A 27,728-nucleotide genomic window follows, 5' to 3' on the forward strand; every position below is an offset into this window, starting at 1 on the left:
TTAATATGAGAATGTTCTGGAGGCCCTTGGGAATACCGCTGGCAGTAGCCCAGTACAACTACTGCACACACCATCCTCTGGGAGTTATGCCCAGTATTTTCCAGACTAACCTGAAATTACCCTTACTCCTGGACAAGATGTAAAAGTACAGTAAAACCAAGTTTATTTAACATTATGAAGAGCTAGGAAGCTGCATACATGGACACACAAAGAAAGAAATTAAATGCAGATTCCTTGCAGCTACGTAGTATTTTGATTTAGCTTCAATGTCTTGTGTCCTATTCAAACAACCAGTTGTGAAAGTCAGGCAAATTGCAGGATGATTCACACCAGTGCCTGAGTTCAGAGAAACCACAACTGCTAGGCAGTAGGATGCCTGGCTGAGCAGAAACCCTGACTTGAGATTCTTTCTGGAAACCCCATTGAGAATAAATGCACCTGCAGGAGTTTCTTATAGCTTAAACTTCTTAATTCAGTTTTAATCAGGGTGCTAATTCATAACTCTCTTGCTAAGGAAATGCTGTCTTACACAGCATTAGTTTTTGATATGTTAAGGCCCTTTTAAAATGCAGTCTCTCAAAGAAGTGAGACAATATAACCACCTTTGTTGCAATAAACATAGTTCATGTAATAGCAGTATGGCTCTTCCAAGCATAAACATTTTCAAATTAATACATAAATTCAACATCAGTACATAACCTTTGATAACTGACAACAACATACTAATCAGAAAAGGTTGCAAAAAAGAATTCAGCATATCATTAGATATTGATATAGTTGAGATATAGAGATAAGATGATAAACTTAAGGATAACGATGCGTTTGGATCACTGCCACCAAATCACAGCTTGGTAATGACAGTGTTTTCCTTATGGGAAATAATTTATCAATATGTTTTAAGAGCTCCATAAATATTTTGAAACAAGAAAATTAACTGAGAGTTATATTCTGCTAAAAGAATGGTTCAAAAGTGCTTTAGAAAGATCATTGACTATGAAAAAGCACTCATAAGAAGCACTAGAGTAATTTCTGTTAGGTGCCGTTATATGTCTATAATCCTGTTGGCCTCAGCTCCATTGGATACTATAGAAATTTTCAGAGAAAACTGGTGTATCCTGAAGGTAAGGTAGTGTTGGTAGAACCCTAGGGATAAATCAGCACTGGCTGGATGACTCAGTTGCAGAAGCAAGGCAGTTGCCTCCTTTAGTCACTTTTAAGATAGGTGGAAGAATTTTAAGATGCTCCAGAACATGGTCTCCAGCTTCTACTGCTGTGGGAAAGTGGATAAATACCTTGCATGGATTAGTGGGGCCTAATTAATTAAAGTTATAAACCACTGAGGAATCCTCAGCCAAAAGAAGCTGCAGTGTAGAGGTGCAAAGTGTTGATGACAGGCTCTGTGCCATTCTTCGAGGTTAGGCTGAAGTAAAGTGGTCCATTCACTAATGGCTTAAGAGAGAAACTTTATGAGGTGGATTAAAGAAAATCATTAGTGGATGCTTATAATCTCAGTAAAATCCTAGGGTCCTATGGAGGACCGGTGTTTCCTGTGCCAGCGACAGAATAACGTTCAAAACTTTGACCTGGCTTATTTACTCTGCAATATTTCCTAAAGTATATTCCTCCTGGTACCTAAATGGTGTTTGGTGAAAGCTTTTTTTCCATTGCAGTCTCACTAAGACTTAAATTACTCATTGAATAAGCTTGTAGAAAAAAAAAAAATGTCAAGATTTTGGGTGGGTGGGAAGCTGATACCGAAAAGTATGTTAATGAATGTTAATATGTAGCCAATATTTAGAATAGCAATGCAGTATAACACTGATAGTCTAAGAAAACAGAACTACTGATTATAGTCTTTGTTTCTGGCTGAGGCATTGCTTTTGTTTCAGCATGCAGGAAAAAGTGCCAGCTTCTCTTAGGTAGCACTGAGCCTTTTACACCCAAAAGCCACTTGGTAAAAGCAGAATAGGAAAACCGGGATGAATCCTTCTTCCATGAAGAATGGAGCTACCTCTGCTTTCAGCTGAGTTTTAAAAGGTGTCCATGACAGTTTTGTAAAGCTTAATTTGGTAAACGTGTTTTGAAAACACCTACCAAATCAGGCTCTGCATCCAAGTGAGCTGAAGAAATGTCAGTGAATCTGAACGGGCATAAGTGAGAGATTAGGGTTTGTCTGGGTGGGTAGAGAAGAGCTTCAGCAGTTGGGAAAATTTGAATATTGAAACCAAGGCATTTACAGGGTTTTGATTAGGTACGAAAGTCTCTAAAGTAGGCCAAAATCTGATTTAGGTACTGAAGTCCTATTTTGAATCTGAGATTTGGTTATCACAAATAAATAAATAAATAAAATAAAAAAACCCCATCAATTCAAGAAGAGAACCTGAAGTTAAGAGAAAATGAAGTTATGAATACTTGTAATATAACGGTCTGAATGTTACCATTCCTTCATTTCTTTATTCCTTACCTCTTCAGAAAACACAGATAGCCTTTTATTTCTTACTTTATTTTCTCCTCTCAAGTCTTGCACACTGAACTCCCCAGAAGTGGCTACTTGCATATTGAGTATTAATCCCGTCAAACCAGCAGATTTGTTTGCTAATTTGCCAAGCCGTCAATCTTAGTATATTTGGAATTCACCATTTTTATTCAGTTTTAATCATGTGATTAAAAGCTAAGTTTAAATCAGCATCATGTATTACTAAAACAAAAAGAACAAGTCAAGCTGTTTTTTAAAAAAGAGATGATGTTTTGTTTATAGTGACTTCTCATAACTGTAAGTAGTACTAAAACCGTTTTTAGTTAGGAAACATTAAAGTGATTAATGCATAGTTTTCATTTTAATACTTGATTTATATATCAGATCTGTATTTGTGCACACTGTCAAACTTTATTCTGTTCTTGTCAAAATACTTATTACTGCTGACAGGTGTAACATGCTCACATTAATCCTTAATTCCTCAATTCAATTTTCTAATTGCTTTTTTGGCATGAGATTGGAGCCATTTAGTCTTACATAGTCTATTTGTCTTATGGTATAATAATGCACTTTTAAAAATTGGATGCACATAGAATTCCAAACAGGAGGAAAAAAAAAAAAAAACCCTATATTTTACTCAGTACTGAAAATCTGAAGTTGTATAGCACTTCAGTAAGATACCTCTTCTTGGAATACAGATTGATCCAAAACCTTTACACTTTTCATCTCCCTGGATTCATAATATTAAGAAATAGTTTCACTGATAGTCAGATAAGAAGAGATTATAAAGTTTCAGTGCATTTTCCCCCAAGAGGTTCTAAACTCATATAGCAATCAATGAACATCATCTTTGTCATCATTATTTTCTCCTACTCTTCTTGCCTCTTTAGTGCTAGTATTTTTGTTGCCATCCTGCTCGGTAAGAATGGCCAAATGTAGCTCCTTCCTTTTTCTTGGGCTGGACTCCTAAAGCTACTCATTTGTGTTGCACCTAAATTGCTCATCTATGTTATTCCTAAATTGATAAACCAACAGAATGCAAGGCTTTTTTAAAATATTTAAACTAAATATAAACCTGTTTTGCTACTCTCTTCTCATTATGAAGCATATTGTGATAAGTTACTTGAAAATCTATGCCTGTATTAAAAATATATTTTTATTTTCCTGTAATGGTGGTAGTCATTTGTCCTTTGTACTGAAAAAAAATCCAGCCAAGACTCATTTTTTTTGTACTCCGTTATAGCAAAGGACCAGAGATGAGTGAAGAATCTTCCCCAAACTCATTAGTCCCCCTCAGACTCATTCAGGCAACTGGACTTTAGTCCATCCAGCTACCTTTGTAGCCCTTTAAGAAACTTTTCTTAGCTAGAGAACTTTTTCTCCAATAAGATATGGGAAGGCTACTTGTACTTGTTTTTGTGAATGAATAAGTGAGACTCTGAATTTGCATTTAAAATGGGGATAAAACTTTTTTCTTTTACTCTGTTTTATTGCCTACCTCTCTTCTTAGTTCTTCTTTCGACTTCCATAGAGTGTTTTTTTTGTTTTGTTTTGTTTTATTACCAATGATGATATCTGCTGTTTTACCCTTTTATTCCTTTCTGGTTTCCTTCCTCTTTCTCTTTCACCTTCCTATCTGACATACTTCTCTCTTGCTGTCATAGTGTGTGCAAGCAAGGGGGTATAACAGCAGAAGGTTGTTTAATAAGAGTTTGTTTATTGTGTTTCACTGATAAAGTTTTATTAACTCTGTGATTGTCATTTGTGCGTTTTGGCAAAACGTAATTCACTTCTTTCTGTACAAGGGGAAAAAAGACAATTCTAGTAAGTAAATCATGGTAGCTAAGTGCTTTGGGCAAACAAACATGTGCCTTATCTCTTCCAAAAAACCTGTGGAAAATGCATGATAAATGGCACATTTCAGAGAACATGTTATTTCACTGTGAAATAACTTTGATTCATGGTTATGTATCTATCTTTAAACAACTGACAAACCTCAGGGTATCTAAATTATCATCATTTGCTCTATGCTTCTGTGTTTTTTTACTAGGGAATCTGAATGATATATCGTAACATAATGCTGCTGCTTTTTCAGTCAGTTCAGTTCTATAAAAAGCCATCATTTTAAATAGAAAATCATTTAAATAGAAAATTCTAACTGTAGCAGAGTTTTGGATGAGGTCCTCTGAAAAAATATTTATCAAAAATATAATTTCCTCCAATTATGTTTTGAAAAGTATGAACTTTAAACAGACAAGGACAGGGCCTGTTAATGAAAGGTTTTACATTACACTGCAATAGAAAATATCATCATTTTGATTTATAGTCAAGTAATTATTCATCAAATTAAAAGGCATAATGGTAAATTTGTTCCTTTCAGTTGTGTGTCTGCATAAATAGTATTCTGAATTACATTTTAAAATGAAGATTTCATTTTGCCTCCCTTTCTGAATAAAAAGGAGTCATGGCATGTTATTTTATTTGCCTTTGTGACAAATAGATCAGGGGATATGACTTAAGTGCTCTGTTACTTGCATTAATACTAATTCTTTTAATTGCAAATGCTGTAGAAGAATTCAGATCCTATTGTTCAATAATATAGTGAAAGGCAGTCCATGATCCCCTCTGGAAATGTATTTATTTGTAAAATCTATGCATCTTATTAGTGACTGCACCTAAACCACTAAACAGCCACCTCTGTCCTTTACCATACTGTCCTCACTGGAAGTTAAGACTACCCAGTCTGCTCTATTCTCAGCTCCTGTTGCAAGAACTTGCCTAGAGCTGGAAAGTCTATTTTGCACTGAAGATGCAGGAGCAAGGCCGATGCAGTGTGAAGTAGGAAGCATGGGGCTGAAGTGCAATGAGCTTTAGCTGAATCCCTGTCTGGAAGGTTGGGAAGGTGAGAAACAGAGAGAGGTGCTGGAGTTAGGGAATATGTACTTTGGTCTAAGGGGAGGGAAACGTGATAGAAGAATGGGAGTGTTGGGAAGCCCTAGACTTTGACAACTGCAAGTTCAAAAGGTAGGAGTGAATGAAAGCATGTGATAGCGAGAGATTAATGTGTGTGGCAGGAGGACCAGGAGGGAGAACGTGGGCTTCCTCTGGCTCCTGCATGTGCCTGACAAAGCCGGGACACGATCATAGCTGTTAGCTGTGTTCAAGCCAGTGAAGGGGAGGTTCATCCTGTAAGCAATACCACCATTAGCTGACGGTATGACTTCACTTGTCTTCCACATGCTTTTTTTCTCTTTCCATATGTCCCAGATCTCTGATCTGTCTGCTAGCTGCATCACATTCATGCGATGACAGAGTAGGCCAGTTCTCTCCCTAGTATGACAGATGAAGTAGTTGCCAGCTGTTAGGGTAGTGCAATGTGTGGGGCCTTTTCCTTCAACGAGCCTCCCTAGAAGGCCTGATCTCCCCACATGTAGTAGTACTGTGTCTTCCATCCTGTGACCATAAGCACAGCCACCACTTTGACTGAGGTCCTATGCACTGGGAAGTAAGCAGAGAAGTCTGCATCAGACTGCTGTCAGTGCTGGTGTTATGTTGCTCTATGCCTACACTTGTCTGATTATCTTTAAACAGCCTAGGGTGCAGAGTACCTGCTAATCTGAGCAAACCTATCAAGACCCTTGTCTATACTAAACAGTACGATCAGAAGAAATTACTGTTATTTTTATGTTGTTTTTACATTGCCGTTCAACATGTATAGCTCAAAGAAATGTTGAAAAAACCTTCTCATACTATTTCTTTTTTCAGTAAGCCCCAGGAACTACTTTTCTGCATGTGCAATCAATATTGCTAATATTGAAATGGTTCTTCTTCTGTCCTCCCCACCCCCCTTTCTACACTGCTTCTGATACAGAATCACGTCATCCAGCACTGACTGGCCAGGTGATCACAGATCCATGGACGTCAGCACATACACACTAGCTCACAGAAGTTCAGAATCTGTTCTCTTTTATCTGTTGTTATTGGGCAGCGTTAGGTCTTTGCATTACAGAAGAAATATATTAAATGCTACCGATCCAGTGCACTCTGTTTAACAAACAACATAAGAAATGCTGATTAAAAAGTGAATGTCATTAGTTGAAGGTTTGGGGGGGTAGTTTTTCTGTTTCATTGTTTGGCAAGGTTTTAATGACTAGAAAGTGTCATTCACTATGTCAGGTCAATTTTAAATTAACGATATTCTTCACCCAAGTTATTTTAATGCTGTTGCCTCAAATGCATCTACAAAAGTGCATCTCAAATATAACCATGTAGTAAAAATAAATGTATTTATCTACTAGTTGATTTTTTAATTTTTTTTTTTTTGCAGTATTCTCTGTATCCTTATCTTCACTGAGCAGTAATAAATGTCAGTTACTTGGAGATAGAAAAGAAGAAATTGATAATTGCTTTACATGATAGAAGAGCCTTTATTTTCTTTGCTTTATTTTGAGTACTTTGCAGTGTATTTTTAACTTGGCTAAACTATCATTTTCTTAGTTTATTTGAATCAGTTGACATTTATATATACTTTGCATTTTGCATGTAAATGGAAAGTTTTATGGCTTTGAATTTTGAATCAAAACGTCAAACTTATTTTGCCTCAGAACATGACAGACATTCTAAAAATTTACAAACAAGAAAGAGAAACAAATGCTAATGCTGATTTTGACCTAGTGTTTTCAGAAATAGCTTCAGTGCTTGGCTCTCAAAAGTGAAAATCCTATCTCTTAGCACAAAACAGGGAAGCACTGTAAATTCTCATATTAGAAACTCACTATTCTATGGCTTTGTAGGCTGCTTTGCTTTCTTGCAGCTCCTAGGGTCTTGAGAACACTATGGCAGCAACCATAAGTGGCACAACTGCCACTTAAAAGATCTATATAGCTAATAAGAGAAATGCATGGTAAGAGTAGATATCTACTGCCAGCAAGAATACTGTTATCTTAGTTTTATATGAGACAAAGTCAGATGCTAAGTGAACAGGCAACATTTGCAGGAAGTTTCTATGTTTATTTAAATAGAGTAAGACTGCATCTGTTGTCTATGTGTGCAAAAAAAAAATGGGGGGGGGGCCGGGTAGGGAGGGGGGGAGAGAGAGAGAGAGAGAGAGAGAGAACCTGCCTGAAAGAGTTCATTTGCTTAGGACAGATACAGAGAAGGCAGACTTATTGTTCAGAAAAACATAAAAGGAATTGCCTATCTTTCTATTTTTATATATTTATTTACTGCTCTGTGTATGTCCATGGCTCACTTTGTCCATGACGATGATGAACATTATTGTTTTACAGAGATAAAAATGAGTCTCCAAAAGATAGGAATAAAAGCCTCAAAAGTTGACTGGGTGTCATTGTATGGTTTTGACATTAAGAGGGCTAGGTAACAGATGCCTGTTGGGACAAAATTCTTTCACACAGATTTTTCTTATTCATAGAATACAGGAAAACTTTGATACTCGCAGATATCACTGTGTGTACCAAAAAGTATTGCCATTTTTTAAGCTTAATAAGTTCATATCACTAAATTTAGTGAGCTATAAAACAGCAAGTATAATTTTGTTGTCTTTGTGATCATTCCATTTTTTCTGTTTGATTAGGTTTGCAGCGTGGGCTGATAAAGCCCATTTTTAAGTCAATTAACATGGGAAGGACAATCTGCTTAAATGTGAAGAATTAATTGGAAAAAATAGCTTTGTACAGTTACAGTGAACCTTAAAATATATTAAAGATGTATAAGTAAAAAGATAATGGAAGTCTCTATCAGAAATTACATAAATACATTCCTTTTCCAGGGTGCTCCTAAACCAATTGCCATTGAGCCATGTTCAGGAAACAAAGCAGCAGTGCTCACAGTATTTTTATGTCTGCCAAGAGGATCATCAGGAGTCCCACCCCCGGGTCAGTCAGGTAAGGTTCTTGTCGGTGATCATTATGTCTGTCTGCATGCAGTGCAGTGTGCTCGGGCAATCACACCCACACAGAACCAATATAATTGCACAGCATATGACTACAAGGTGCTGCTTAGACAAGTTGCTGTTAAGTCCGGGGCCAATAAAGAAGTTTCAGTTGGAATTCAGGGGGGTATCCAAATACAGCCCAGTGATCAAAGTAGCTGGTGTACCATGGCGTGTCTCACCAGCACTTCCTGCAGCAATATGCGTTCATGCCAACTGTGCAGCCACAGAGGTGGGCTTTTTTATTTCCCTCCTCCTCCTTCTACACTTCCCTTGCTGTAAATGATGCTGTATAGGGAATACCAGTGAGTATTCTCAATTCAGTTTGGTGCATCAACTTCTAGTGAAGAGTGGAGAGCTTTATGTTTTCAGATCAGCGTGTCAACACCTTTCAATTACAACATTAACATTTTCCAGACAGCCTGTCGGATGAAACCTGGGATTGTTTGAATGAATAGGTCTGCTTCATTAGGAAGATGTTCACCTTGCAAAATATCCCAGCTCATTTTAAATCAACATATACTGGGAGTACTTCTCAACTCTACCTTAGCTGATTTATGCTAGGTTGTTGTAAAAAACATTACAGCCCTTCTCATAAAGTATATCCTAAACAGGAGGTATGTAAATACACTGTTTTAATCCTTTAAATACTGTATATAATAATATGATGCAAAACGGTCATGATAACAAAGTTTAGACAGTAATCTGGCACTGTACAGATGAGCAGTTTGCTATTTTGGAGTTCACTGGGGTGGTTTCCAAAATGAACACTTTTGTAATGAACAGTACGTTGTATGGTATGTGCCCAAAATACTCCTGTAAGCCAGAAAATATGCTTTAAGGGTAACTTTTCTTATTAAGAGCCAAAAATATATCATTTTAACCTTCAAAAATCCATTTAAGAGATTAAAAAGTATTGAGTAATGATGATGAGGGAAAACTGGGTTGATTTATGTTGGAAATATGCTCAACTGAGTGTTCTTTCTCCTCCCTTTGGCCTGATGACTATCTGTCTTTTTTGTTTGTTTGTTTTTGCCCCCTCCCCCCCCCCCCCAAGTCCTAAGATAAGGATTTAGTTCTTAACATGCTGTTTATGGATTAGAATATCATTTCTGGAAATGGCATGAAAATGGAAGTGTTACTGATGCTTTGTCAAATACATTTCTTGGAAGAAATACATAAATGAAAGTGCTCTGAAGAGAGCAATGAGGGAGGAAAGATATTTAGAGTATTCCCTGTTCATGTTTTAAGGAAATGAAAAAGAAACAAAGGTGTTTATAGTCTTACAACAAAGAAAAACATTAGGAAAGGAAATTAAAAGTAATTGCTGAAATTGAAGCTTAAAAGGTTTTTTTCTGTTTTCAAATTTACCTGCAATGCATTTCTCTGAAGTAAACATGGTTTTTATCTAGTTATTTCATAAGCAGCTCTTAGTTACTATTTACATTTTTTTGAAAAGTAAATGTTATGCTTTGTATGTAAGACATGGAGGGAATAGGCTTTCCAAAACAGGAACTGGGTTCAGCAACAGAACAGATGTGACATCTTGAATTCTCAGTAGGTCAGAGAATACATGTCTTTTTTATATGTGTTATCTTCTTCTGTTCTGCTCTATTTTATTACATTGCCTTCCATTGGCTTCCCAGGTGTGTATTTCAAATCATACTCCTCCATTTGTTATTAAATCTTTGTCAGCCATTTAATGTTTAGAAATATCTAAAAATTTTTTTGTCCCTTCAGTAGCTTTCATTTCGTTCAGGGTCAAAAGCAGAACGCTTGAGGTGTGCAACCATGCTGATTCAACCATTAGATTATATGGCTATAATCATTTTTCTTAAGTGTAATGAATTTTGGTACTCATGGAATGCTTTCACTGTATGTAACCATGCATAGTCTAGAAGCTATTATACGAGTTTGTTGGCATACCTGTAGCTCGACTAATTCACTTGATTCGTGTCCTGCAGCACTACCTGCTGCTTCTTTCCTGGGCTTCCTGGGAGCAGATGCTGCTGACTGTGCCAAGTTATTTGAAATGATAGGGAAGCTGTGTGCTGCAGACATATGTTTGCTGTGTAGCTGGTTCCCCTTATGACCTAAGCTAGGTTAAAACAGTGATATTTGAGTTGATGGAGATAGTGTCTTCGGTAACTATGCCTTGCCAAGTAATTTTAGACTCCTCTATTATTTGCATATAACCATTTCAAAGCTCATTGGGATCATTCTAGGATAAAACTGACAGTGAATCAAACATTTTTTTGTCAGTAATGACACTGATTCTCAGTTCAGAGTGAGAGACAGTGGGTTTTGTTTCTTACACACACATGTGAGAAATACAAAGAGAAAATGCATGTTTTGTTCCGCATAACATTCTCTCTAAAATACAAGAAAGCTGATCTTTTTCACAAATAGGTAGCCTAAACTCTGCTGAAATTGTTAGAGTGGTATCCCTACTTTTTTTTTTTTTTTTTTTTTTTTAAGATCAGAATTTGTCAAAAGTGAATTTTGGTTGTTTCAAAGCTTTATCTTAAGAAGTATATTGTTGAAAAATCTCTCTCTGAATATTTGAATAAGAATCCAATGTAAAGGTAACTCTATGAGCAGCATATGTTCTATACTTCACCTTTCTCAGCAGCTGGAAGAAACTTGAAACTACAGATGGTGGGCTATGGCCAAAGGCTATACAAGGCAAAAACTTCTCTAGGAGAGACCATATGTCTCAATGGAGAGCGGAGTGCTCTTTACTTCTTGCAGGAAATACTCAGAACTTTACAAAACAAAATTGCAGACAGCACTGTTTGTATTTAAGTGGTAATCCTAAGATTATACAAATAACAGCCAAATTGGTGCAATTAAACAGTTTAAGATTAGGATGTGACTTAAGATTGGTCTTGTAAAGACTGGTGTTTTAGATGAAGACAAAATATTAATAAATGAATTTATTGCAAAAAGAAACACGATGCATTTTGACTCACATTTTAGAAAAGAAGTTTTTCAATGAAGTAACAATTTGTACAATTAAACATCCTGAAAATCAGGAAAGTGAATAAAGGTTAGTACTGTATTAGGTGAGTTGTGATACAGTAGACCCTATATTTTCTTCTAGATATAAGTTTTGAATAGTTTCCTAACAATTTATTTATATATACCTAAAGTAAGAACTGATTTTAAAAGGAATTTTGCTTGTACTAAAGCAGAAATTTGAACTAAATTGTAAATTAGACTTATAAATGAAAAACATTAAGGAAGATTAACTGTGATTAAAAAATAAATTTCTCAATTCTAGATTGACTGATAGAACATGGGGTTTTCAGTTGTATTCTTGACTGTATCGTAATTTGGTAATCAGCTCAGATTGGTATTGAAAGGTTTATTAAAAAGTTACAATTCTCTGTACAATGTATGTGTACAGTATACCAGAAAAATCGCTTGTTCAAGCACTTGTGGGCAGATTATAACATACAATGCATGTATGTCTTACAGATTTTATGACACATTGGAAGCTAGAGATCATCTAGTATTGCTGTAGTTTCTGATCCCATGCTTTAAATAGCTTTAACTATTCTTAATATCAAAGAAGATCTTTTAATGAGAGCAGCTGCAACCAGCTTTCTAGAAAGGACTGAATTATATGTCTCAAAGGCAATGAACAAAACAAGCTAGACAAAAAAAAGAAAGAAAGAAAGTGCCAATAAATTACCAGCAGTGTAAAGATCAAGAATAACTCCTTCAAGGGTTGCACACAGCTCTGATGACATGTTGGGCAATACAGACAAAAATTGCCTGGTAATGTAATAAATTGTACTTAAGGAAGAATTGTGATCCAGTCATCATTATTACTAAAGCCAACTAGATCCCACACTTTCAGTTGTCAAGGTACTGTGCAAAAAGTTTATGAAACTCAATGATAAATGTTCACATCATTGAAGGCCAATAAATGCTCTAGAGCACAAAGAGAAATGAGAAGACGAGGTAAGACTGGAGCATTTAAAAATAATTCAGAGTCGAGGGATGAGATATTAATTATTTACATGTTGAAAGGCTTATAAGGAGAAATAGGATCTCCTTTTAGATCAACCAACATTGTTGGAAAAATGCCTAACCTTTAGAAGCATGGTCCTGTCTTAAGTATGTGTAAAGATATGTCACTTTCACACAGCAGAACTTCCCTGTCTTCCAAACAGGTAAGAGCATGCTATAAAGGTGGTTTTCCATAAAGATAGTGATAGTGAGCTGAATGGTCTCTAGAGGTGAGGTAAGAATAACTTGGTAGTTGAAAAATAACACCTGCAGATTAAAATCAACAGCTAAATAAAATATAGTAATTAATAGACTGCTTCAGTGGAAATAACTTTACAGTGGAAGTTGTGGAACAATACTCTATTGCTACCACTATAAAGAAAGATAGCAGATTTCAAGTTCAGAGGCCTCTCCACCAGTGCCCCCCGAAAGTTACTGTCCAATATCCTTGAATCAAAACAGAATTTCATATAACTCTGGCATCACTGACTGTGGCATTCAATCCTACTTAATCAGCAAGCTACAGTAGGATCATAGAATCAATAAAATTACCATGCCATCTGCCTTGCCTGTACTCACCATCATAATGAATAATGACTCATTAAGTGCTCTACAAGACAATTAGCTCTGGATGGGGGTTTTGGTAACAAGGATTTCTTAGTTCTTTTTTTTTTTTTAATTTTCTCTGATTAAAATAAAAAAAATATATAAGAGACATTAAATGTGAAATAAGTATTAGTTTTTATAGGGTATTATATTTAATGATATGGCTCAAATGTTCTGAAATTTGGAAACAAAACCATAGATTAGGATTCTCTGAATGTTATGGGAAAGAACAGCCATTGCCATAGGTGGAATGGGTACCTATATGTACCCAACCCAGTATGCTGTGAAGCAGGAGTGGTAGGACTTGCACCAGCCGGGCAGTAGGTCCCATGAATCGCTACCAGCTACAAACGCTGTTTTTGCTAAATCCCTTACAAAATAACCCATTTAAAGTCATGAAGGCTACAAGGAAGAATAACAATTTTCCTGTAGAAAAAATGTTAGTTAAAGATGTGATGGAAATATATTGTAATTAAAACACACAGAAGATGGTAACTGCAACAGCATGTTTTACACATCTTTGTGCTGAATCTCTTATGGCCTTTCCTCATATTGGAAGGTATTTACAGCAGCATAAATGAATATTAGAGAAGTGAAGATGCAATTTGCAAATTGGTGCAAAAGATAATAGAATATAAGTGGAATTGTAGTGTGTGATATGTGGAGTAACATATCACTAAGGACCTGAGTGTGCACATTTCTCACATACTCAAAGGGAAAAGATATTAGAAGTACAGGGAGAGCACCTGAATGTGGTCCTGCATTAGCAGGTGTTGCCATAAGCCCACTGAATCCTCCTACTTCATAGCGGCAGTGTGAACTTCAGAGGTTCATTTGCTTGCTAAGGACCACCTGAACCCCATGTCTCCTCAGACACACATATTCTGCCACAGTATTTCACGTCTTTGTAGATCTTTTCTTATACTCAGGAAAAAGTAAACAAAGGGCTTGGGGATTCCTCCTGCTTAGTGCAGAGGACTAGGCCAGATCATTAATCTTATTTGTCCTTTGTGTGGTCTCTGAAACTTGTATTGGAAAGCAATAACTCATGAGTCCAAGAGGTTTATCTATGGTCTAATGTCAGGTATCTAGTAGACAGGAATGCTGGCAAGGGGTCAGTTTTGGAATGATGCTTAGACTGTCAAGTACATATTTGATGCTATATAAAATGTGGCATTAACTATTTATAGAGTATTGCACACATCATTTTGAAGGCATGCATGGTCTCATATACATAGACAAAAGAGAAGCCTTCAACTGAACAAAAGGAAACCAGGGAAGGAGGAAAGCTTTTTCTAGAGAAGAGGTACAGAGGTTATATGAAAAGGTTCTTTTTCTTATTCCTTCATTTAGAAATTGGGCTTCTAATTAGTCGGATATATGAAGAAAGTGCAATTCAGCGAGGGTGAAGAAAGACCATGAGTAATGGTAGCTGGGAGGGGAAAAAAGTGGGGAACAGGAAGAAATGGGAAAGCATTCATAACTAGTAGGTTATTTAGGCTCCTTAATGTATAAACAAGAAACTTAAATAGTATAGTACAAAAGAAAAGAGGAAATCTGTGAAAGGATTCAAGTTTACATAAAATAGAACAGAGTTCTGCTTTCTCTTTCTTCCCAGCCAGTTTGTTTATTATCCCATCAAAGTAATATCTGGGTCATTCTACAGGTGTATTAAAGTATACATGCTTTTCTACATCATTCTGTTTGTCCTGTACCAGTCGTCTACTTTATATAGAGTGTCTTCTCTCCTTCTTAAGAATGTAAGAGTCTGTAGTTCTGGAGACAGGCCATGGGCTTATTTTGATTATTTTCTGTGTTTTATTGATGGAAGGGTTTATTGATACACCAAATGAAGAGGAGGATTTCATATTTATAATCTAACAATGGTATTTAGGTAGGATAAAGTGATATATTAGTAGGAAAGCATTATAAAAACATTGAGCAAAACCAACTTCACAATGCCACCTAGCAGAAGGGGGGAAAAAAACCCATCAGAAATAACAAGATTTCTCCTATGAAATTCAGGGGTGGGGGGAAGAAGACACAGTTCTATATATCTTCTCTGAAGTGCCAGCATAAAACTGGAAACAAACCAAACTATGCATTACACCAAAAAACTGTAGATGTCAAGAACTTGTGTTAAGATAGAGGGGTGAGTCAGGCATTTTATCTGGGCCAAAAGCCTACTAGGATGTACAGTGCCACATAATTCACCATTCTTGCAAAAAACAAAAACAAAACAAAACAAAAACAACTGTCTCCAGGAAAAAAAAAGTTTCCAGAAAATATTATACATCTGTGAATGATATTACCATGATGGAAATTGCAATGACTATTCACATCGCTCAGCTGGCAGAGATGTATGAACTTGTTAATTTGACCTGAAGTTATGCTGCTAAAATGGGTTATTTGGGAAGTCTCTGTGAGGAACAGAATCTTTTGAAAGCTTGCTTTTACTGTTTGGACTGTGTGAAGATTGAGTTTAATCCATCTCTCTAATCTAAAGTATGCCTAGAGCATTTAGTACAGAAATATAATTTTGGTAATTCCATTGAGGGATGCTCAGTCTTTGCTACCAACACACTACCAGTGAAATGCTCCAAAAACAAAGAAAAAATGCTCCACAGTAGAAAATGTGTGCGAATATCAAAATGGTCTTTGTAAGAGTTTAATGACTACAATTAAAACTGAAAACCTGATTATTTTAATAAGCAATGCTTTCAGTTTATGGACACAGAGATCTGTTTGTCAAGTGATGTGGTCTCAAAAGTAGTTAAGTCTGGAACTTCTTTTTCGTTAATGGGAGATGCTTAGCAAAACAGCTCTGTAAGATTCTGTGGAAACTGAAATCATCTATTCTGAAGATCATTTTACTAAGTGAGTAGCTTGCTTTTAAATTGCAAGGCCTATTTTTGGTGTGACAATTTTCTGCTTAATTCCATTCTTCTGCACTGCATCAAATGAGGGAGCAGACTGTGTTTATAGTATTGATACTGTGAAAAGAACACAGTGGTAAGTGGCAGATGGTGGTGAAGCTTACTTAAAAAATATTTATGGCATTCGCTAAAAACAAAGTAGATCAATGGGACACAGTAGCCAAACTCCCTCTCCCCTACCCCCAACAATTATTTTTGCAACCTTCAGGGTTAAGTCTTTACCCAAAAAGTACGGAGGTTCTTAGCATAGTAAGCTATCGTAAGAGATGAAAAATGAGGTGGGTATTGATTTTTTTGTCTGGTCTTATTGTTAAGAATTTTAGGTGGTTCTGTTGTAAATTAGTTTTTAAATCATTCTAGTTGTAGGACCTTGATTTCTTTATATTTCTGAAGAATTTATTTGCAAAGGACATAAACACTTTAATATGAGGAACAACATGCAGTATAATGTTAGCAATGTGTCTTCCACAAATCGAGGCAAAAGTAACTTATTGATTGGCCAGTAAAAATGGCATACTATATAGATATCAATTGAAGAAAAAAAGGGGGGGGGTAGAGTTGGTTGTTTTACAATATTATCATTGGATTTCCTGCCCTAGAGGGACTCAATAAAATGAGATGTATTAATAAAAACAGTTAGATACCATGAACATTTCTTTGACAACTGCTCATTCATTGTTCAAACCAAAGCTGTCACTGTTCCTCCAGAGTATTAGAAACAGAATCCTTTTCCTCGTATGGGCTTTTTCAACTTTAATATGCATGAAGGGAGCTGAAAGAGTGGCTGATGGGGCTGTACAAGTTTTGAACATTGCAAAATGTGAGCAGAGTCCTGCACAACTCATTTGTTTATGGAGACTGAGCCATTTTAGGGTTGGATCCAGACAGGAGTTTGGAGATTTCCTCTCCCAGCTCATCATGGGGAATACAGAGGCAGTGGTGGAACCTCATAGTCCCAGACTTTTGGCTGTGAACAGATGCATTAGAACCCAAACCTTTGAATTCAGAGGCTCTAAACTGGAAAGAATCATTATGCTTTAACCCTATCATCTGCCTGCTGACCATCAGCTGAAGTTCCCAGGAGTTTAAAGGTTTGTGGGGCTGACACTCACAATGGAGTCAGTAATCCAGACCTTGGCTGCAGGGGTCAATGTCACATAATCCCTCTTATCAGTTTTGCAAGGTCGTTGTGTATTCTGTTCTCACTACTCAAGTTGGAAGGCTACTTTATTGCTCACAGCTGCAGTGTTAGAATACTTCTAACTTCCAAGCTAAATGTATCCATAGACAATTGTGCGCATTTGTTTTGTGGAAGAGGACCTTTATCTCAGATACCTATTTTCACCCTGATATCTATCACCCACTATATTTTCACAAAGCAGTCATATCTCTTTTCCACCTTCATTTTTTCCAGGCTGAAGCAAATGTAGCCTTCTCTAAACATGTTCTTCAGTCTTCTTCACACCCTTGTAAGAGTGTCCCAGTTTCAGCTTGAGTTCAGCTTTCTTTACCTTGCCTGGCCAGATTGTACTCAGAATTCCATGTGAAGTCCTATCTGGCCTTGCACAATGGCATTAACTTTTGCTCGCTGTACCCCCTTTAACATTTACTTTTTTAACGACTGTACTCCTGTCTAACTCAGTCCTTCTATAGTCAACTTTTTATGTCTGTGCCCTTCTTCTCTTCCTCAAGCAATGAGGAATTGTCTAAGTTTCTGCTCGTTCCCAAAATACATGACTTTGAATTTTACATTGCTGAATTTGAGTGCATTTATATTCCTTAAGTTCTTGAGGTCATGCATCCCTTTCTGTTTTATATTCTACTCCTTCTCTGTATTGATGATACATCCCAATTTTTGTCGTGATTAAATTTCAGCAGCCTACTCCTACTTTTGTGCCAAGCTCTTTAATGAAAATATTAAACAAGACTAGTCAAAAGATTGATTCTTGATGCCATACTATATACCTTCATTAGCCTTCTCCTTCCTTTTCAAAACTATCCTTTGTTTCCCTCCTTTCTGCAACTGGTCGTTCCCTGTAATCTTTCATCTTTTGTTTCCGTTGATAATTTGCCACAGTATCAGATAGCTTTCAGAAATCCAGATAATCTTCTGCATTTTTCTTATCTAGAAAATCCACCAGGTTAGTCTGGCACAATCTTTGACAAAATGTTTGTTCCTTTTGGCCCATTTTCCATTTACCTGTCTTTAGTTATTCCTTCTTGCCAAGTTTAATGTAAGCCTGGCATATATTTGAGTCTGATTAACAGGTCAGTAAATAGCTGAATAACTTCTTTCTTTCTTTAATCTAAACAATTTTTGGTATGAAATAAACAGCATTTAGTGTTCTCCATATATATGCCATGGCATTTGACATGACAGATTTATTAAAAGATCCATGCCTTTGTTTTCTTGTATTCTTTCAGAACTCCATGATGGAAGTGTTCTGACTACCCTAATGTCAGTGCATAAAACTTATGCTGTTTCTGTTGCCATATCCTCATTCCGTTGTCTATCTTGTTTGTACTTTCTTTGAAAAACATTATCTTCCTTCTTGAAAACTGAGACTAAGAATTCACTTAGTTCTGGGGTCATATCTAGAAAATATTTGATCTCAGTCTTGTTCTTGCTACATAATGAATCTTTTTTTTCATTTTATTTATATTAAATATTTCATATTTATTTATATAGTGACAACCTTTAGATATTTGTTGTAGTAAACATTTGCAAGGTCTCACTCAGCTTGACTTTTGATAATATTTATTTCACTCTTACATTTCTTTACCTCTAAAACATGCCCTCCTTTGTTGTCTTTTTTTTTTTTTTTAGTTTTCTTAGGGTTTCTGAAATCAAAAAATGATCATACAGTCATTCAAAAGTTCATTGGCTTCCATATAGTGTAGTTATAATATATTTGTTAGAAGTTAAGGAATAGTCAAGGATTCTTCTTGATAAATGCTTTGCAGATCAGTGACTTTGTTTTTTCCCTTGGTGTAGAAAGGGACAGCTTCTTAGAGGTGATTTGGCTCTCAGAGGGTTTTGACAAGGCTTAAGGTAGTAGCCACTATCTTGTACTTCCCACCATGGCAAGGACTGCTTTAGGATTCAACAACGGACCCCGTGTAGAAAGGTGGAGAACTATCCCTTAATACTTTGGCCCTTTTCTACTAGCAGCTCTAATTCCTCCTATACCATAATCATTTCCTCTGAACAAACCAGTAGCTTACAGAGGTTGGTCCTGTTTCCTCTTTAGGCTGTGAAATCCTGTACTTACATGACTGGTTGCAGTGGTTTTTTTTTTCTTGTGGGTGTATGGCATATCTTCTAAAATCTGTGAGCACTGTGGTTTATGACTAGTGAGTGCTATATGGGGGTTTGGCATAAGCCCAGTTGACTAGAATCAAGCTGGTTCCAGGTCCAAAAGAGAGAAGTGGAAGCTGGCATTATCATTCAGACTCATGAAAAGCAGAAATACTAATGTATCTTTATTCACTAAAGAGCCTATGAACTGTTTACTCTTATAATCTCTGGCCATCAGAGTATAATATTCTTTGCTGCCCTATTTTGGATAAAAGGTATACATGTCAACATATTTTTTCCAGTGAGATTCTAGTCTACTCTATTCAGCAGTGAGGGAGTCCACAAGCTTAGCAGGGTTTAGAGAGTAGGAGTGAAATTGATATGATGTAGAAAGAAAAGTAATTCATGAATGAAAAGAAGAAAATGTTCTGTAAAATTAGGTCTTGAAATCTGGCTGTTCCCCAGGCAGGCCCTTAGGCAGGCCCTAGGGTAAGCTTCCTATAGCTGAAACCATCTGTAGTTTGCTTTTTCTTTTGACATGAACTATACAGTCGCCATCAAAGAAAAAAAGGACAGTTGTAAAGGCAACTAACAAACATGTATAGTTCTCACTTCAGAACTTCTCTGAGAGAGAAGTTATGTGTTTATATAAATTTTAAATAGAAATTCCATGGAAAAAATCTGTTTCCATTTCACTAGTATGATTTACTCCACACAAGAGGAAATATTAGGTGATCAGATAATGCTATCAAGCAGTGTTTTGTTCTATGGATAAAACTATGCGCTTGATACCGACACAAAGACTCAGTGCTTCTTGTCCATTTTCCCAACGGTATAACACAAAAACATGAGAACTGCTGCCAAAAAGGACTGTTCAAATGATCTGATGATCTGATGTTTGGAGGGTGCAAAGCTTACTGCATATTTTTGATATGAGCGATAGTATTATCACTTTGCATTCAGTGTATATGAATGTATAGATCCACCTTAGCTACTTTCTCAGGGTCTTATTCAGTCACATTCCTCCTGGAACATAAGCAGATGATTTTAATTTTGTACTGTTAAACTTTGAGGATCCAAAACAGATGTCTAGTTGAGTTGCAAAATTAGGTAAAGTGAATAAATCCCTGTGCAAGTGACAAACTGGATGATAAGTGTCCTTCCTATTTGAGATTAGTGGTCTGCTTTTATATTCAGTCAACATGTAGTAGGTGGAGCAGATGGCGGGCAGTTAAATTAGAAGCATAAACCTTTCAAGGATAAAGTTAGATATGATTTAAATCTTTCAGCAGGGGTCCCATCACCTATTCCTCCTTTCTCTAACTTTGAATTCATTGAAAAGAAGCACCTGTTTTATCAACAGAAGACAAATCTGTTCAAATCCACACCTATGAAGACTTGCATTGAGAATTGCCTTAATTTTTAGTCATAGCATCATGGAAAGTTTCATTTATCACTGGGACAATGCAATTGCCCATAATCTACCTTCCCACATTTATTTTATCACACTCTTGGGCTAGGATGCTTCTACTATCTATTTTTGAGATAAATCTATCCAAAATTTTACAGAGACCAATCAGATTTATCATTCTGTGGCATTTGATGGCATCCATCTGTTTGTTTACGAAACCATTAAAGACTTACTGAGTTACTCGACTACGGAGAAAATAAATCGAGTTATCATCTATAGTTAAATTCAGTCCTTGCATCTGCTGTCTTTTCAGCCTGTATGGTGCACTCTGAAATTACACTGACTTGCAGACCCAGACTTCAAGAATGCATTTACTTCACAGCCTTTTTATGCCATTTCAAGTGAATTTCTAATGCATGAGCAATTTGTGGTTCAGGAAAATGTTGACAGAAAGATGTCAGGCCTTTCTGTTGTTAGTTTAAAAGCATGGTAGGGACAGTTCTGGCTTAAAAGTAGCTCTTAAAAGTTTGGAGCTGCTCAATTTCTAGAATCGCTTAATCTAACCCCTTTCAATCAATATTGTGCAAGTACTGTAAGAAGCTAGATCTTAAACCTTATACACAGATAAATTAATATTACTATTATTATGAAATAAAGCAAATACAACATTGTAAGTGTAAATGAAAAGACGTAAGATTTCAGGTTCAAACCTTTTTGTTAATAACATTGAATAAAAAACTTTTAGGAGAGACATCTTAATGCGATTCTTTCTTTCTTGCAGTAAGAGTGAGTTTGTAAACAGTGAACTCTGTTATCGTGGCCACTCTTCCCAGTTGTGAATTAACTATCCCTTGACTGTGGAGGAACTAGAAGTGGTCCTGAAAGAGCTAGCTTGGGTCCAGCAAAGGTATTAACTCAAGTACTATGCCATACAGGTGAGGCTGCATGGCTCCCAGTTGCAGCTGGGTGCTGGAGGCAGCTTGCGTGCTTTCTCGTGGTGCAGAGCCTGAGCTAACGAGTGCTGCCAGACCCAGGCTGGCCCTCTGGCTGCAGCTCTGGTGTCTTTGTTCTCTCATAACCCACAGCCTGAATAACCACAGAGCTGAAGATTAATTAGCTCATAATTGTTACAGAAGAGAAGTTGTTAGTTATGATATCTACCTATGACATCTTCCAGGTACTTAGTAGTTTCAGGTCAGTACTGACTGTACAAGACTCGGGCTGATTTCTGTATCTCTCTCCACTGTACTTTTTCATCTAAGTACAGTGCTGCAACTAGCTAAACAGTGGGTCCACATGACAATGTCTCTGTGGAACACGAAACAGAGGGAAAAGTGTAGAAACCACCATATGCTGATGTCTGGAATAAGTTTGAACCTAGCAAGGCTAAGTCAGAGCTGGTACATCCTGGTGAACCATAACTGATGGCAGAGCGACTCAGGTATTTCTGCAGATTGCACTGCTATATGTTCTGTAGTACCTGCACTAGCTGGGCTTTTCTGATATCAAGCCTATTCCAGCATGCAATTACCCTGGCTAAAAAAGGGTTGAAATATAATTTTTCTGATCTTCCTCACAAAGTACAGCAAAGACTGTGGTAGTAGCAAGAAGGAATAAGTTTAGACACAGAGAATTTGCAAGTCCATAAAATGAAAAAGGCCACTATTTAAAAGATTGTTTTTCCAAATTATCCAAACAAAAATCCAAGGATCAAATAAAGAGAAAATGAAGATAAGGAAGCAAATTTATAATGAAGTTAGGATTTTTGTAAGTATTATTGGACCTGGCATTTAAGTCACACTCCAAAATGAACAAATTCTTCATACTGGAGGAGATGATGAGCTTGAAAGTGACTGAAAGATCATAAATATGGATAAATGGCAGACAAAATAATCCATCCAAAAAAGATGAATTCTAAACCAGCACCTGTATACCCCTTTAAAAAAAATTTTTTTTATAAACCTAATCTTTCTAAAAGTCTTGGATCTGGATAATGCTGAAATTAAGTGAATTTTGCAAATTGCTAAGCATGAAACATGAATTTGAACAGCAGCAGAAAAGCAGCCACTCTTGTCAGTTTAAGTCTTTCATTTCAATAAAGTTGTCTTAAGTGCTCAAAACACGCTAGCATGTAAATGAAAGACTACAAAAGGAATTACAATGGCAAACTATATTTAGGGTTGAGAGTGACTCAGTGTGACACAATCATGGAAAGCTTAGGATGACAGTTTAGCTACCCTTTGCACCCCTTCTGTGCTTAATTCCTTCTATTTTTATATATATTTATTATTTATAAATTGAGATTCAATGATGCACAGTCTTGAGTATCTTCTGTGATGTGTACTCAGTGTCCTCAGTATTCTTTGAATACTACTGACTATAAGGGGAGTTAAAATGCCTTGTACCCTGCCATAGGCTGAGCTCAGTAGGGCAGTATGCTTTGATTCTGCATTGAGTAAATTGGTGATCAAAGGGTAACCTCCCCATCCTTGTCTTTTGAGAGTAATATACCAGCATGGTGTACCCAGAACTGCAGTTCAAGCCTTCAGTACCTCACCTGTGGAGACATTTAGAAGGCAGACCTGCCCCTGTTAGCATCACTCAGTGTGCTTATCCAGACACATAGCTGTTTCAGGCCTGCGCTGTCCTTCCTCCTTAATGCTTCCACTTTTTACTCATCTGGAGCTGCATCTGCCTCTGCATCTCACAACTGTAGTTCATATTCATACAGCAGCGGGTTCAGCAGAGCTTACTGTTTAGTGCAAAAGTTTCACCGACTAGACTTAAGCATGGAATTTTTACATGGCTGATTGTCGTTAATACTATCAAGAAGGGAGAAATGGCTTGTTGGGACTTGCATCTGCCGGAACTTGCATCTAATGCAGACTCTAGTCCTGGATCCATTACGGGCTTCCCATGTATCTGTAGACAGATCATATATTTTCCCTGTGTCCTCTGTAAAATGGGAATATTACTTTGTGAGGATGCTGTGGGAGTAAATGAATTAATGTTTGAGATGTTCTCAGGTTCATTGTTGTAAGTGTAATAGAAAAACCTATAAATAATCATTCATAGCATGGTTTAGCACATAACATCATCTATTAATTTTCAGACGCCTGCCTTGCCTCAGCAGGAAGGTCTAAGTCAGAGATGGAGTTAGGAACTCTCCTTCAATATTTGTTGATGAATTTTCAGATCAGTATCTCAAAATATAAGGTATTCTTTTCTTTTTAAGGGAAGTACAGACAAATCCATTATTCCTCCCGCAGACAAATGATCCCTGTCAAATACACTCATGCAGGAATCTTTGTCCACAATAGAGAAATACTGATTAGTCATCGTCAAGGAAAGTAGATAAAGAAGCTTAGACAGCACATTGTAACTGAGAGTACACAATGGAGGTTTTTGTAGACTTATTTTGGTTACCTGTAAATGTATCAATATGCAAAAAGCATAACAAGTTACACTACAAACTATTAGAGCATAACATCCTACATTCAAACAGAGATTGCATCTTTTCATAAGGAAGCAGGAAAGTAATGCTGGTCATGAAGTGCAAAATGATCTAAGTGTAAATGTGAATTTGAAATAGAATTTTCTTTACAATTTCTGGAGATTGTAATTATTAAATTCTAAATACCCATTATTGCAGAAATATCTTTTGAATACATTCCACTTGCATTTTTATATGGAGAGGAAGAAAAGAATGTTTCTGTTGTTTGGAAAACAGCAAATCATGGCTGGCAGCAGAGAAGCTGCTGATAGGAGAAGGGTTATATGTAGCTTTATAGGTTCTGATAGATTGAAATTAAAATATTTCCTTTAAAAAACTGTTCTCTGATAGAGTATTTGCTCAGAAAAATATTTAGAATAGAGCAAGTTCTAATTTGCATGAATTAATGCATTAAGATCGGTTACTCTTTGGCCTAAGAAATGTTATTAGCTACCCATTAAGTTCAGTTCAGAATGCAATCTAAAGAACGGTCTGAAAGCAGAGGATATGTCGAGTTGCCTCCACTTCTCTAAAGAGCTTGACCATGCAAGATGCTGACCGTGATGCATGCAACCCTTTACAAAAGGCCACCATTTCTCGTTTCAGTTACTGGAACTCTAAGTCACACTTCTCTCCACTAAGATGTGCACTGCTCCACCTCAGTTTGTACTGGAGGAAATCTGGGATGCCATTACAAAACAACTCTGAGAGCTGCCATTATTTTCAATAGGAGCAATGCCAAGCTGCTTTCAACGCTGATTACAGAATCATAAAAACATGAGGCTGGAAAGGACTTTTAGAGATCATCTAGTCCCCTCTCCCCTCTCCAAGGTGGTATCAGCTGCATGTAAACAATTCCTGGCAGATGTTTGTCTAATCTGTTCATAAAGACCTGGAAAAATGGAGTTTCTGCTTCTTGCTGGGGAAATTTATTCCAATGCATTACTGTGCTTATTGTTGGAAAGTTTTTCCTAATAGTTAACCTAAATTTCCTCTATTGCAGTTTAAGACCATTACTTCTTATCATGCCCAAAATGAGCATGGAGAAAAGATTATTCCCTTCCTTCCTCTTCTCTGCAGCCTTTTATATTTTTGTTTCCCCTCAATCACCTTTCTATATATCAAAATAATCCCAGTTCCTCCAAGCTAGTCAAGGTCATGTTTTCTGGACCTGATTGTTTTGCATTAGTGCTCTATATTATATCTATGCAAAGAGAGACACAATAGGAGCAGAAGAATACTGAGGAGTGGAGGGGGAAGTAGAGCATTTTAAGAGGGAATCTTCCTAAAATGATATCAAGCATTGAATATCATTTTTACAAGGACACCAGCTTATCTTTCAGCTTTGTCTTCAATGTGTCCTTTTCATATGCACAAATTTCATCCTCCTTACACCATTAATTACTGATGTCTGATATAACTGAAGTCATTTGCTGAAAGGCTGGCATAGCTAGCCAAAGGGGTACATGATATGTGATGTTGTAATTATGAACTTGGGCAGTATACAGAATCTAGAGAGTAATAAGAAAATCAAGGCTGTATTTGGTCCAGATTTTCTCCTCCCCAAATCTTAATTTTACGAAGTGACTTGATACTAAAATCAGAAATTTTATTCCATACTTCTTTTAAGTTTGTCTATTTTTAGGATTTCCTGCAGAGATCTTGACCCTGGGCTTTAATTCCTTCTTTCCACAAACAGACCCATCTCCTTCCATATGCAGTGGAGTCAATGATTCATGTATGGTACAGTCAGCCAGCAGGGATCAGTTGTTTCTTACTGCAGCGTGATGACATGTTGCAGCAAGGTGCAATCAAATTGCATTTAATGAAAATGGAATTTGTCCTAGGAAGCATTTATGTCTTAGTTTCCAGAAAACGGAGTGTGTGGCAACTTAGGATCTATGATGTGCATTTTGCTTACAAGGATGTGAAATTCATTCACAAAGGAATTTATAAATTACTCAGGTAATCTGCACCTGTGGTATAAATATTTTCTCCTAAGGCTCAGATATAGTTTTATAATCTGAAAACCTATTCCATCAGTACTGTGCTAAGAAATTCTGTGATAAATTTTCACCAGTTACTATTAGAAGACTATAGCTTTATTCAAGTGATAAATCCCTGATGTTATACTTCAGTGAGGTACAAAGCACCATTCTCTCGCATCTTCTTACTTATCTTTTCTTCAGTGGTAGGTACATGAAAATATTCCAGATGCTTACATGAAAAATTAGAATCACTGTCAAACATAAATATTCACCTATTTAAGGTCCAGTTTTTGCATTGGAGTTTGAATTTGTTGTTGCCAAATCCAACACGAATAATTTTTCTACACCTAGGGGAGGCTACTTTGAACTTCCTCCCTGCTGTGATGATCCCTAGAAGAAATACAAGACACACTGGATTTTATATCATAAAGCAGACAAATCTCTGCAATGGGCTAGCATGTGAACAGTGGAATAATCAACAAAAATAACCATGGTCAGTCTGTCCTACTTGGACAATATAGCTCCCATGAACCAATCATCAAATAGAGTTTACATCAGCTAGCAGCTCTTGAAGACTATGTCCTGACATTATATACTAGACAGAACTGAAGAAAGACCTGGTACCCTCCTTCATATGGGACCTCAGTGATACTGTCAAGTCTTTACTCAACTGTAAGGGATGCTGAACAGGCTTTCCCTGTTCTTCCTTATTACATCCTCTCTAAAATTTGTAAGCATGAAAATGATAGCAAACCTGATCTGGAGTCCCTGACTGATTTCTACACAAAACCTGTAGCTGCCACTTGTCCATCAAACAGGAAGACTGATACATAAACAACTTTCTAGAATGCACAATCAACATAAAATAATTCAGCCTGAAAATTATCGTGTACAGGAAACCCATAGAAGCACATGTCTAGATCCTCCTTTCCAGACACTTAAAAAGTAATCTGTATCTAAGTCTTCAGATATCACTGCTCCAACAAGAACACTTATGACATCTACTTTACAAAATGCCAGATATGGCACTTCTAAAGGGAGATACGGTACATTTTTAAACTAACCTCCTTGAGTACTCATGTGCAAACTTGCAAAAATATGGAAAGAAAAGCTCCCACTGTACCACTACACCATCACATACTGGAATTTTTATGGAAACACATTATGTTGTCACAACCTCTAGATCATACCTCGAGATCAATTTTTCCATCAGTTCTTTTTCTGGTTTTCAAACAACTTTCCTTCTTACCCCTAAATTTACCAGTCTTGTCAGCAGAAATAAATTTCCCATGAATCAACAAACGCTGAACAGAACCAGGTATCGCAATGGCAACAAATGGTATGTGAAAAACTTGCCAATACCTCACCACAGCAAAAGCACTACTCTGTGTCATCAAGTTCTGTGTATCCTATGGTTTTATATTCTTAAATATAATATACCAAATGCATAGATCTGTAGATGCTTATAGATGCAATTAAACAACCACTGTGCACCACAATAAAACAGAAACACCCAGCTACCCATAAAAGAATGTTTTACAAAACATTCTAGT

General features: G+C 36.7%; 1 protein-coding gene across 2 annotated transcripts in view; it reads left to right on the forward strand.

Annotated features, from left to right (window-relative positions):
- The window catches only part of ATRNL1 (attractin like 1), a 567,608-nt gene that overhangs the window by 498,065 nt on the left and 41,815 nt on the right, over positions 1–27,728 (forward strand). For both annotated transcript variants that reach the window (XM_026096166.2, XM_064514272.1), the window contains one exon: positions 8,265–8,379. In XM_026096166.2, the coding sequence (XP_025951951.2) occupies positions 8,265–8,379 (115 nt within the window). The remainder of the gene's footprint in view (positions 1–8,264; positions 8,380–27,728) is intronic.

This window comes from Dromaius novaehollandiae, chromosome 6 (genome assembly GCF_036370855.1).
Source record: "Dromaius novaehollandiae isolate bDroNov1 chromosome 6, bDroNov1.hap1, whole genome shotgun sequence".
NCBI classification, from domain to species: domain Eukaryota; kingdom Metazoa; phylum Chordata; class Aves; order Casuariiformes; family Dromaiidae; genus Dromaius; species Dromaius novaehollandiae.